Source organism: Oncorhynchus nerka, linkage group LG3, assembly GCF_034236695.1.
Source record: "Oncorhynchus nerka isolate Pitt River linkage group LG3, Oner_Uvic_2.0, whole genome shotgun sequence".
NCBI classification, from domain to species: Eukaryota; Metazoa; Chordata; class Actinopteri; order Salmoniformes; family Salmonidae; genus Oncorhynchus; species Oncorhynchus nerka.
Genome location: NC_088398.1, coordinates 49680321 through 49693606, shown reverse-complemented (window position 1 = coordinate 49693606; position 13286 = coordinate 49680321). Strand labels below are relative to the sequence as shown.

The 13286-nt window shown below is 43.2% G+C and overlaps 1 protein-coding gene across 2 annotated transcripts in view; it reads right to left on the bottom strand.

Annotated features, from left to right (window-relative positions):
• Nucleotides 1–3390: 3390 nt before the first annotated feature.
• Nucleotides 3391–13286, bottom strand: part of LOC115110032 (ly6/PLAUR domain-containing protein 6B) — a 56877-nt gene continuing 46981 nt past the window's right edge. For both annotated transcript variants that reach the window (XM_029635365.2, XM_029635356.2), the window contains 2 exons: nt 4882–5012; nt 3391–4714 (listed from right to left, as the gene is read on the bottom strand). In XM_029635365.2, the coding sequence (XP_029491225.1) occupies nt 4517–4714; nt 4882–5012 (329 nt within the window). In that variant the 3' untranslated portion in view covers nt 3391–4516. The remainder of the gene's footprint in view (nt 4715–4881; nt 5013–13286) is intronic.

Genomic DNA, 13286 nt, shown 5'->3' with positions numbered 1-13286 from the left:
TTATGGCATAGTAAAGCAGGGGCTAAATGCGGTCCATGTGACGCATTACAATGCAACTTCATCCAGTATTAATCCCATACAGTCACAGAATTGTATCCTGTGGATCTAACATATCTATCAATAGCATTTAGTTAAGATGTATTCCAGTGCATCAGAATGTCTTGATCAAGCAATACATTTTGCAATCTGCTCCAACCACTGACAGTAAACGGCTGAGACACAAAGCAGCCATCGGGGGCCAATCTGAGGGGGGTATGTGGGGTGGCTCGAGAGCGTCACTGGGTCTTTGTGAGACCGATGACTCCAGAGAGGGTGGAAAGTAACAGGCTGCAGCTCCATGCCTAATAAAGCCAGAACAAAGCGAGCAGCGGCCAGAGCAAACAGCGTGCGCACACACACACACACACACACACAGTCCCAAGTCAACGGCTGTCCAGTGAGGCCTCTTCTGTGAAGCCAAAACAGCCAAACACACACTTTCACTGGTCTTGGACAATGGAAACCCATCCCCCAACGTATCGTGCCTCCTTGCGCACACGCACGCACACACCCTGACTGTTCTAGATGACCTGTACTGTTTTTAGAGCATGTTTATCTCTGTAATAGTCTGGTTTTAAAAAAACAACACATGACAAGGCAGAAATGAGAATTTTCCCCCAGGGTCTAATTTCAGGAAGTGAGTGTCTGTTTTGACAGTCCCTTCAACACCCTCCTTCATGGTGCACCCAAGGGCTAGGTGCAGGTGAGGCCCCTACTGCCTATACTCTCACTGGATAGGGGTGTTATGGTAGCTCACAACCAACCATGCTAATCTATCATGCATCAGGCTGCAAGCCGAGTGGCTTTCTTAAAACACACTCCTGAGAAAACAAGGTAAACAAAAGAGCTTCTGATAATGACCCCCCAGCTCCCATGACCACTATCACAGCAAATACAGATGACCTCTCTGATCATTAGGAAATTGGTAATTGTACAATATGAACCCTGTAAGGTGGAGATTCTGCAAATGTGAACTGCCCTTTACGATTCTTCATAAAACTAATTGCGTTAGTTTGAAACATTTGAGAGTTTACCATTTAAATGGAGACAGGCAGTCATGGTCACCAAGCGCCGAGAAATAAAGGAACAAACATTGTATGGCAATTCATAGGAAAAGTTATTACTTAAGTGATAATGCCCAAGAAGCCGGTGCTTGGAGGATATATTGGCACGAGTGTTGTTGTTAGCAAACCGTGCCAATATATCCTCCAAACACCGGCTTCGAGGGCATTATCCCTTTTATACAAGGGGTTACCAACATATTAACCTGTCTCACACAGGTTATAACCCTGTCTCACACAGGAAGCAGCGCAGGTCCTAATCCAGGCACTTGTCATCTCCCGTCTGGATTACTGCAACTCGCTGTTGGCTGGGCTCCCTGCCTGTGCCATTAAACCCCTACAACTCATCCAGAACGCCGCAGCCCGTCTGGTGTTCAACCTTCCCAAGTTCTCTCACGTCACCCCGCTCCTCCGCTCTCTCCACTGGCTTCCAGTTGAAGCTCGCATCCGCTACAAGACCATGGTGCTTGCCTACGGAGCTGTGAGGGGAACGGCACCTCAGTACCTCCAGGCTCTGATCAGGCCCTACACCCAAACAAGGGCACTGCGTTCATCCACCTCTGGCCTGCTCGCCTCCCTACCACTGAGGAAGTACAGTTCCCGCTCAGCCCAGTCAAAACTGTTCGCTGCTCTGGCCCCCCAATGGTGGAACAAACTCCCTCACGACGCCAGGACAGCGGAGTCAATCACCACCTTCCGGAGACACCTGAAACCCCACCTCTTTCAGGAATACCTAGGATAGGATAAAGTAATCCTTCTCACCCCCCTTGAAAGATTTAGATGCACTATTGTAAAGTGGCTGTTCCACTGGATGTCTTAAGGTGAACGCACCAATTTGTAAGTCGCTCTGGATAAGAGCGTCTGCTAAATGACTTAAATGTAAATGTATATTCAAATAATGATTGACATATTTTCATAAAAACATCATTTGGATGAATATATTCATACTATTTCATGCTTCCACAAAATATAGCCCTGACGCAAATCTAGGGTTGCAACCCTAGCCGGCTGGCCGTTCATTCTATCGGTTAGGTTGCCAGAGACCCAGTAGTTTAGTCTTTTTGTTCGATATCTATGGACGCGAGCCAGTCGTTCGTTCGAAATGTTCCATCGCCATGCTGTCTGGCAAACATTCTTATCCCTTGCTTGCTAGCTAACTTCCACTAACACAGTCGTCACATCAAACAGTACAGCCAGAATAACAGAAATGAACTGCATTTGCATTTGTTTAAGCTGTTTTCTAGTGACATTTATTTGGATACATCCATAACAATGAGCTAATGATACACGATTTTGCCCGGCATAGACAATTTGATCTCTTGCCAGGACACGGTTGTCACTAGTTACCACAAACACAAAGTCATAAACTCTGACTATTTCTACTCGTTCTTTTCTTCTTAAAATCTGATTTTAAACCAAACCTCAGTCATAGCCTTAACAACACTGCTAACTGTATGCCTTACCCTAACCTTAAATTATGACCAAAAAGCTTTTTGTTCCAATAATTATTTATGAAATAGCCAAGTGTTACTTTGTGGCTGTGGTAACAAGTGACAACTCCAGGACACAGTTCAGAGGAGCTAGACAACTACACTAACGCAATCACTTGAAACGGCATCTGGAAAAACAGCAAACTAGCTGTGTTTCATTTTGTTTGACCTGTTTTTCTATTGAAATGTATTGGTATGTATCCATAAACATTATGCCGATTCATGATTTCAACTGGCTGAGAAAAGTTGCCTGCCTGTCCATCTCTTCCCAGCACTTTCAAACTATGAAACAGTTGGAGATCGAATGTCCATATTGAAACAACGTTACAGATGTCAGAGAGACAGACAGCACTTTTTTTACAAGCCGCCACAGTTGAAAACAAAATGCTAGTCTAAAAGAAAATGGGAGATAATGTCTAGATGCTTTTTACAGTAGAGATCAAGTTCCTAAATTGCCTGGCTGGGCTGATGCGATGGTGGATTGAGCAGTGAGGTGGAACAGTAAATAGGCATTTCAATGTATCCTTAGTGGGTGGTAACATGGGGATTAGACACCGGCTGGAACTCGGTTTTAACCAATCAGCATCCAGGATTAGACCCACCCTATAATATGCCATAAATAACTGAACATTCCATGGTTTCTTGACATATTCATTAAATATCAATAAAACACGATAAGAAGGTTAACCTTTAAAAAGGTCAACTTTTTCATGTTGCTGACATGGAAAGTCATAAAATCCTTTGTTGTTAATCTCTCACAACTTCCTGGCAATGATAGTTTATGCCATATTACATCACCAGACATTGCAACTATTTATGTAAATAAATATCATATTCCATCTTTTTCTGAGATTTCCAGATCGAAGAACAGATGTGATAAGACCTCTTCACAACATGCGGCAGAAACAGGGCCAGCACACAGCTTGGTGAATCAGTCTCACATGCTAGGAACTACATAACGGTCAAAATGAGCACCATGTTGTCATATGGCCACAGACATGGGACGTCTGCAAAGAGATAATACATTCTGGTAAAAGTAACACTGTAATGTCATTAAGGCATGTTGTCGAGAAAAGCTAAATATATAGAAAAGTACATCTTTCCAAAAGTATAGTTCTTTCCATTTTATTTAAGGATATTCACAAGTTATGCTAACAAAAATACAAGTAACAATATTTCTTAACAAAACATTCAAGTGCAAAATGCTTTCATTTTGTGCCATACTATGGATCAAGTACTAATACATTTACGCCAGATTCCATGTCTATCATCATCTCCCAAAGTTCTCCCTGATCCAATGGGCATGGGGCATGCCTATGTGTCCAGTCATTCCTGGGCCATGTGTGCACTGCAGTGCTGCAAAATCCCACAGAGAACACACGATTAACATTCCCAGGACCATGAATAATCCTAGGGAATGTTCTGTGGAACATTTAAAGTCTCCAGGTTCCAGCCTCTCATTCGGCATGCTCCGTATAGTAGTTTTGGGCTCTGGCCAGGGCTGATTGAAGGATCGGTCACTGGGCATCCATCTTTGAATCAGCAATGGACATTAGACTTATGATGGGCATGATCCTCCTTGAACCCTTCCGGCTAACTCCTCTGCTTGCCAACTCCACTAGCTGGCAAGCTACATCCAATTCTATAGATCAACTGACCATTGGTCTTTGTCCAATTATATTGATTCCATGGATGCTTTCTCCAGTCCCATTGGCTTATGTAGATGAAACCAATGTTAACAAACCAAGCATCATTCATTAGGACACTGCTGTAGTCCTTCGTGATTGTTCGATTGATCTATGTGACATCTTTAACACAGATTACCACCACACTTGTAACAACACACATCCTCCATGTTCAGAGGAACATGCTGGTCTGGTATAGTCTGGTCCCCTCTATAGGGACATGCTCTGAGGGACAGCAGTGTCACAGTAGGACCAGTCTGGTCAACCCCAGGCCCAGGGTGTTGAGTAATGTCATCCAGCAGCAGCCCCACGCTGTCCTCACAGGGGCCTGGGGTGGGGCTGAGTTGTAAGCCTGCTGCCTCATGGCAAACACAGCATTGGTGTGGTTGGTGGGGACCTCCACGTTGCAGATCATACCCTCACAGCACGACACACACTCCTACAAGAGGGAGAGGAGACAGAGGAGACAGAGCGGAGGAGTGAGCGACAACAAAATCAAAACACAAAGGCAGCAGTAATGACAATACTTTTCAGCTGATTCTACAAGTTCCTGAGGAGACAGATGATGGTGGGTTATTGTGGATGGGTTTTGGTGTATGGACTTACTGTGTGACCCATGTCCCTGTGATGTCTACAGCCTGAAGCGTGACACACCTCCCTGGCAGCACACTTTTTGGTCACAAACTTGGTCTTGCCATGACTGGTGAAGTGGTGCACTGTCATACAGAACTGTGTATCTGAGGAAAGGATAACAAAGAAATATACATTACTCAACTGGTTAGCTGGCTTGACATGGGCCGGAGCTGTCCGGAGCGCCATATTTTTGGGGAACTGCATACCGGCTCTGCTATACCACAAAGTGGCCTATCACGGCCCAGATTCAGACACAGAGTCAAAAAAGGTTGATCAAAGCAGAATGAAAGCGGGATCTGCATTGAATAGCAATGGGGAGTGGGCATTCATATCCAAAATCAAAAGTAACAGTCGATGCAGCTGGTGGCCACACCAGATACTAAGTACTGCAGTGCATCTCCTCCTCATGGACTGCACCAGATTTGCCAGTTATTGCTGTGAGATGTTACCCCACTCTTCCACCAAGGCACCTACAAGTTCCCGGCCATTTTTGGGGGGAATGACCCTAGCCCTCACCCTCCGATCCAACAGGACCCAAAACCGAGACTCGTCAGTGAAGAGCACTTTTTGCCAGTCATGTCTGGTCCAGTGAAGGTGGGTTTGTGCCTATAGGTGATGTTGTTGTCAGTGATGTCTGGTGAGGACCTGCCTTACAACATGCCTACAAGCCCTCAGTCCAGCCTAACTGTGACCTTAATTGCCTATCGTCTGTAATCTGTTTTAACGACTGTTCCACAGGTGCATGCTCATTAATTGTTTATGGTTCATTGAACAAGCAGGGGGAACAGTGTATAAACCCTTCACAATTAAGATCTGTGAAGTTAATGTTGTTGCCTCTGTTGCCTTTCCACCAGCACCGTTGAGAAAATAAATTGACACGGTTGGGATTCCCCTCTAGACATTTAGGCCTATATCTGACAAATCTAATTATAATTATCTCTATATATTTTTTAAAATATCTTTATTGGCATTTTTTATTTTTATTTTTACAATTTAACAATCATTAGCAAAATATGACAATTAGATAATGCCATGTGCTTTCTTCCTGTCCTACAGTTTCAAATAACAACATCTCCATTCAGATTATTTAAATGTTTTAAATAATTAGGGGGTAGATCAGCTTTAATATTGCAGATAGATTGCAATGTAATCGTCTGCATAATTTACAATCCCACATATATTTTTTGTTGGTAAATATATAAAGATATACACATTGTAAACTAATAGCGAAGACATCAAAACTATGAAATAACACATATGGAATCATGTATTAACCAAAAAAGTGTTAAACAAAACCAAATATATTTGATATTTGAAACTCTTCAAAGTAGCCACCCTTTGCCTTGATGACAGCTTTGCACACTCTTGGCATTCTCTCAACCAGCTTCATGAGGTAGTCACCTGGAATGCATTTCAATTAACAGGTGTGCCTTGTTAAAAGTAAATTTGTGGAATTTCTTTCCTTCTTAATGTGTTTGAGCCAATCAGTTGTGTTCTGACAATGTAGGGGTGGTATACAGAAGATAGCCCTATTTGGTAAAAGACCAAGTCCATAACATGGCAAGAATAGCTCAAATAAGCGAAGAGAAATGACAGCCTATCATTACGTTAAGACATGATGGTCAGTCATTTCGGAAAATTTCAAGAACTTTAAAAGTTTCCTCAGTTGCAGTTGCAAAAACCATCAAGCGCTATGATGAAACTGGCTCTCATGAGGACTGCCACAGGAAGAGTGCTGCATCAGATGACCTGGCCTCCACATTCACCCAACCTCAACCCAATTGGGATGGTTTGGGATAAGTTGGACTGCAGAGTAAAGGAAAAGCATCCAACAAGTGCTCAGCACATGTGGGAACTCCTTCAAACTGTTGGAAAAGCATTCCAGGTGAAGTTGGTTGAGAGAATGCCAAGTGTGTGCAAAACTGTCAATGTAAAATAGATTTTGAATTGTTTTAACACTTTTGGTTACAAGATTATTCCATATGTGTTTATTTAATAGGTTTGATGTCTTCTCTATTATTATACAATGTATAAATAGTCAAAATAAAGAAAAACCCTTGAATAAGTAGCTGTGTCCAATTTATTTATTTATTTTTTTACCACTTTTTCTCCCCAATTTCATGGTATCTAATTGTTTTTAGTAGCTACTATCTTGTCTCATCGCTACAACTCCCGTACGGGCTCGGGAGAGACGAAGGTTGAAAGTCATGCGTCATCCGATACACAACCCAACCAAGCGCGCATCCAACCTGGAAGCCAGCCGCACCAATGTGTCGGAGGAAACACCGTGCACCTGGCAACCTTGGTTAGCGCTCACTGCGCCCGGCCCGCCACAGGAGTCGCTGGTGCGCGATGAGACAAGGACATCCCTACCGGCCAAGCCATCCCTAACCCGGATGACGCTAGGCCAATTGTGCGTCGACCCACGGACCTGCTGGTCGCGGCCGGTTATGACAGAGCCTGGGCGCGAACCCAGAGTCTCTGATGGCACAGCTGGCGCTGCAGTTTGACTGGTACTGTATATATACAGTATATCACAAAAGTGATATTTTTGTAAATATTTGAGTTATCTTTTCATGTGACAACACTGAAGAAATGACACTTTGCTACAATGTAAAGTAGTGAGTGTAAAGCTTGTATAACAGTGTAAATTTGCTGTCCCCTCAAAATAACTCAACACAGCCATTAATGTCTAAACCGCTGGCAACAAAAGTGAATACACCCCTAAGTGAAAATGTCCAAATTGGGCCCAATTAGCCATTTTCCCTCCCCGGTGTCATGTGACTCGTTAGTGTTACAATGTCTCAGGTGTGAATGGGGAGCAGGTGTGTTAAATTTGGTGTCATCGCTCTCACACTCCCTCATACTGACTGGTCACTGGAAGTTCAACATGGTACCTCATGGCAAAGAACTCTCTGAGGATCTGAAAAAAAGAATTGCTGCTCTACATAAAGATGGCCTGGGCTATAAGAAGATTGCCAAGACCCTGAAACTGAGCTGCAGCACGGTGGCCAAGACCATACAGCGGTTTAACTAGACAGGTTCCACTCAGAACAGGCCTCGCCATGGTCGACCAAAGAAGTTGAGTGCACGTGCTCAGCATCATATCCAGAGGTTGTCTTTGGGAAATAGACGTATGAGTGCTGCCAGCATTGCTGCAGAGGTTGAAGGGGTGGGGGGTCAGCCTGTCAGTGCTCAGACCATAAGCCGTACACTGCATCAAATTGGTCTGCATCGCTGTCGTCCCAGAAGGAAGCCTCTTCTAAAGATGATGCACAAGAAAGCCCGCAAACAGTTTGCTGAAGACAAGCAGACTAAGGACATGGATTACTGGAAACATGTCCTGTGGTCTGATGAGACCAAGATAAACTTATTTGGTTCAGATGGTGTCAAGCGTGTGTGGCGGCAACCAGGTGAGGAGTACAAAGACAAGTGTGTCTTGCCTACAGTCAAGCATGGTGGTGGGAGTGTCATGGTCTGGGGCTGCATGAGTGCTGCTGGCACCGGGGAGCTACAGTTCATTGAGGGAACCATGAATGCCAACATGTACTGTGACATACTGAAGCAGAGCATGATCCCCTCCCTTGATCCCCTACAGTGGCAACCTGTGAAGCTCTGGTAAACTCCATGCCCAAGAGGGTTAAGGCAGTGCTGGAAAATGATGGTGGCCACACAACATATGGACACTTTGGGCCCAATTTGGACATTTTCACTTAGGGGTGTACTCACTTTTGTTGCCAGCGGTTTAGACATTAATGGCTGTGTGTTGAGTTATTTTGAGGGGACAGCAAATTTACACTGTTATACAAGCTGTGCACTCACTACTTTACACTGTAGCAAAGTGTAATTTCTTCAGTGTTGTCACATGAAAAGATATACTCAAATATTTACAAAAATGTGAGGGGTGTACTCACTTTTGTGATATACTGTACACATACATATACAGTGCCTTCGGAAAGTATTCAGACCCCTTAACTGTTTCCACATAACCCGTTTTTGCTTTGTCATTATGGGGTATTGTGTGTAGATTAATGCATATTTTTTACATTTTTAGAAAAAGGCTGTAATGTAATAAAATGTGGAAGAAGTCAAGGGGTCTGAATACTTTCCGAATGCACAGCATACTTCCTATGGCTTCTCAAAATGGACAAACAGTACTATTGCTGCTTATTTCTTGTTTTTCAAGTGAAGGTCTTTGACCGGAGCATGCTGTTCGGTTCGCCTAGCCGACTTCGGCTAGCCGCCAGTCGAACTGAAGCATGCTGACTGAACAGTGCAGTTATTCTACTTTGTGGGGGGTTAAGTGCCTCCCAGTTAGCACATACGTTCTGAGAACCATATGTTTTTAAGGAAAAGGGATACCTAGTCAGTTGCATAACTGAATGCATTCAACTGAAATGTGTCTTCCGCATTTAACCCAAACCCGCTGAATCAGAGCTGCGGGGACTGCCTTAATCGCTGTCCACGTCATCGGCGCCCGAGGAGCAGTTCTTGTTGTGGGTTAACTGCCTTGGTCAAGGGCAAAACAGCAGATATTTCCACCTTGCCAAAGCTCTTAACCGCTAAGCTACCTGCTGCCTGGTGCGTGGTTGTCCTATGGTTATTTTGCATACAACCTTCCCACAACTTTCTGGGAATGGTGCAAGATGGCTGCTTGGCTTTGGAACATTATTAGCACATTTAAGGAACTTGAAAAAATGATTTTCTTGGTATTTCATAACTTCAACTTAACGTTTCCTAAAAGTAAATTTTTTTTTTTTTACATTGGCAGGAGATAGTAGCCCAAATGGGATCAGAATGCAGCTTTATAATAAAGCATTTCATGCATCATCGCATTTGCAGACTTATGTAAGATGTAAACCCTGCTATTCATAATGTGACGAGTAGATTCGCTAGTCATAATTTAGGCTAATAATATAACTCAATCACTGCTCTCAAAAAATACTGTTCAACGCATGGCTGAGAGCTTATTTTGTAGAGGCCTGGGATTTAGGCTATATCAGGTTTCTTCTTCCCTTGCACAGGAAAAACACATTTCATGCAATTCTACTTTATGACACTTTATATGACTGGAGACATTAGCAGAATCTATTTTAATATGACAAATTACAGGGTAGCCTACTCTGCTGACACTGACAAACAATCAATAAAAACCACACTGTCCATATAATAGGCCTACAAGAAGGGGAGACACAAAGAGAATATGTGTCACTTAAACAAACGTCTAAGTGACACAGACCCAACAATGATTAAGAGTGAATATGTGCAGTGGTGAATATGCGTAGTGCGTATTCACTGGGGCCGATGCTCTCCGCTAGTGCCAATAAGATAACTTAATAGCCTAAGTTGAGACTTTAGATAACTAAAAGACAGATCTCTCTTTACAGCAATAGCCATTTGCTTTCCAAACTATGTCTTCCCAGGATGAATTTTTAAATATTGTGATATACCTGGCTGGGCTCTCTACTTTCACTGACAGCCTGAACTCAAAAATCATCTATTTGGTATTTGCAGCGCGTGCTGCCGAAATTGCACATTTGCAATTTTAAAACAATCTAGAATTTTTTTTTTTACATGATCCTATGTGGCCAAATCATGCTTTAGTAGTCTATTTTTATTTTTATTTTTTTATTTTTGTTTAGACAGGAATAGGCTGTCAATCTACTATAATAAATAGCCCAAACAGACTCTGGGACAGTTGTGGGACGAAAAATCCCAAATTTATACAACCAGTAGGCCTAGGCTACATAAAAAATGTACAGTTGAAGTTGGAAGTTTACGTACATTTAAACTCAGTTTTTCACAATTCCTCACATTTAATCATAGTAAAAATTCCCTATTTTTTCAGTTAGGATCACCACTTTATTTTAAGAATGTGAAATGTCGGAAAAATTGTAGAGAGAATGATTTATTTCAGCTTTTATTTCTTTCATCACATTCCCAGTGGGTCAGAAGTTTACATACAGTCTTGGCCAAAAGTTTTGAGAATGACACAAATATACATTTTCACAAAGTCTGCTGCCTCAGTGTCTTTAGATATTTTTTGTCTGATGTTACTATGGAATACTGAAGTATAATTACAAGCATTTCATAAGTGTTAAAGGCTTTTATTGACTATTACATGAAGTTGATGCAAAGAGTCAATATTTGCAGTGTTGACCCTTCTTTTTCAAGACTCCGTCCTGGCATGCTGTCAATTAACTTCTGGGCCACATCCTGACTGATGGCAGCCCATTCTTGCATAATCAATGCTTGGAGTATGTCAGAATTTGTGGGTTTTTGTTTGTTCACCTGCCTCTTGAGGATTGACCACAAGTTCTCAATGGGATAAGGTCTGGGGAGTTTCCTGGCCATGGACCCAAAATCGACGTTTTGTTCCCCGAGCCACTTAGATATCACTTTTTCCTTATGGCAAGGTGCTCCATCATGCTGGAAAAGGCATTGTTCGTCACCAAACTGTTCCTGGATGATTGGTAGAAGTTGCTCTCGGAGGATGTGTTGGTACCATTCTTTAATCATGGCTGTGTTCTTAGGTAAAATTGTGAGTGAGCCCACTGCTTTGGCTGAAAAGCAACCCCACACATGAATGGTCTCATGATGCTTTATTGTTGGCATGACACAGGACTGATGGTAGCGCTCACATTGTCTTCTCCGGACAAGCTTTTTTCCTGATGCCCCAAACCATCGGAAAATGGATTCATCAGAGAAAATTACTTTACCCCAGTCCTCAGCAGTCCAAACCCTCTACCTTTTGCAGAATATCAGTCTGTCCCTAATGTTTTTCCTGGAGAGAAGACACCAGGCCATCCTCCAAAACTCTCCGCCTCACTGTGCGTGCAGATGCACTCACACTTGCCTGCTGCCATTCCTGAGCTAGCTCTGTACTGGTGGTGCCCCGATCCCGCAGCTGAATCAGCTTGGTCCTGGCGCTTGCTGGACTTTCTAGGGCGCCCTGAAGCCTTCTTCACAACAATTGAACCGCTCTCCTTGAAGTTCTTGATGATCCGATAAATGGTTGATTTAGGTGCAATCTTACTGGCAGCAATAATCCTTGCCTGTGAAGCCCTTTTTGTGCAAAGCAATGATGATGGCACGTGTTTCCTTGCAGGTAACCATGATTGACAGAGGAAGAACATGATTCCAAGCACCACCCTCTTTTTGAAGCTTCCAGTCTGTTATTCAAACTCAATCAGCATTACAGAGTGATCTCCAGCCCTGTCCTCGTCAACACTCACACCTGTGTTAACAAGAGAATCACTGACATGATGTCAGCTGGTCCTTTTGTGGCAGGGCTAAATTGCAGTGGAAATGTTTCCTGGGGATTCAGTTAATTTACATGGCAAAGAGGGACTTGCAGGGACTAATTGCAATTCATCTGATCACTCTTCATAACATTCTGGTGTATATACAAATTGCCATCATACAAACTGAGGCAGCAGACTTTGTGAAAATTAGTATGTGTGTCATTCTCAAAAGTTTTGGCCATGACTGTACACTCAATTAGTATTTGGTAGCATTGCCTTTAAATGGTTTCGGGTAGCTTTCCACAAGCTTCCCACAATAAGTTGCATGAATTTTGGCACATTCCTGCTGACAGAGCTGGTGTAGCTGAGGCAGGATTGTAGGCCTCCTTGCTCTCACACGTTTTTTCAGTTATGCACACACATTTTCTATAGATTGAGGTCAAGGCTTTGTGATGGCCACTCCAATACCTTAACTTTTTTTGTCTTTATGCCATTTTGCCACAACTTTGGAAGTATGCTTGGAGTCATTGTCCATTTGGAAGACCCATTTGCAACCAAGATGTAACTTCCTGACTGATGCCTTGAGATGTTGCTTCAATATATCCACATAATTTTTCTACCTCATGATGCCATCTATTTTGTGAAGTGCACCAGCCCCTCCTGCAGCAAAGCACCCCCACAACATGATGTTGCCACCCCCGTGCTTCACAGTTGGGATGGTGTTCTTCAGCTTGCAAGCCTCCCCCTTTTCCCTCCAAACGTAACGATGGTCATTATGGCCAAACAGTTCAATTTTTGTTTCATCAGACCAGAGGACATTTCTCCAAAAAGTACAATCTTTGTCCCCATGTGCAGTTGCAAACCGTAGTCTGGCTTTTTTTACGGCGGTTTTGGAGCAGTGGCTTCTTCCTTGCTGAGCGGCCTTTCAGGTTATGACGATATAGGACTCGTTTTACTGTGGATATGGAAACTTTTGTACCCGTTTCCTCCAGCATCTTCACAGGGTACTTTGCTGTTGTTCTGGGATTGATTTGCACTTTTCGCACCAAAGTACGTTCATCTCTAGGAGACAGAACGAGTCTCCTTCCAGAGCGCTATGACGGCTGTGTGGTCCCATGGTGTTTATGCTTGCGT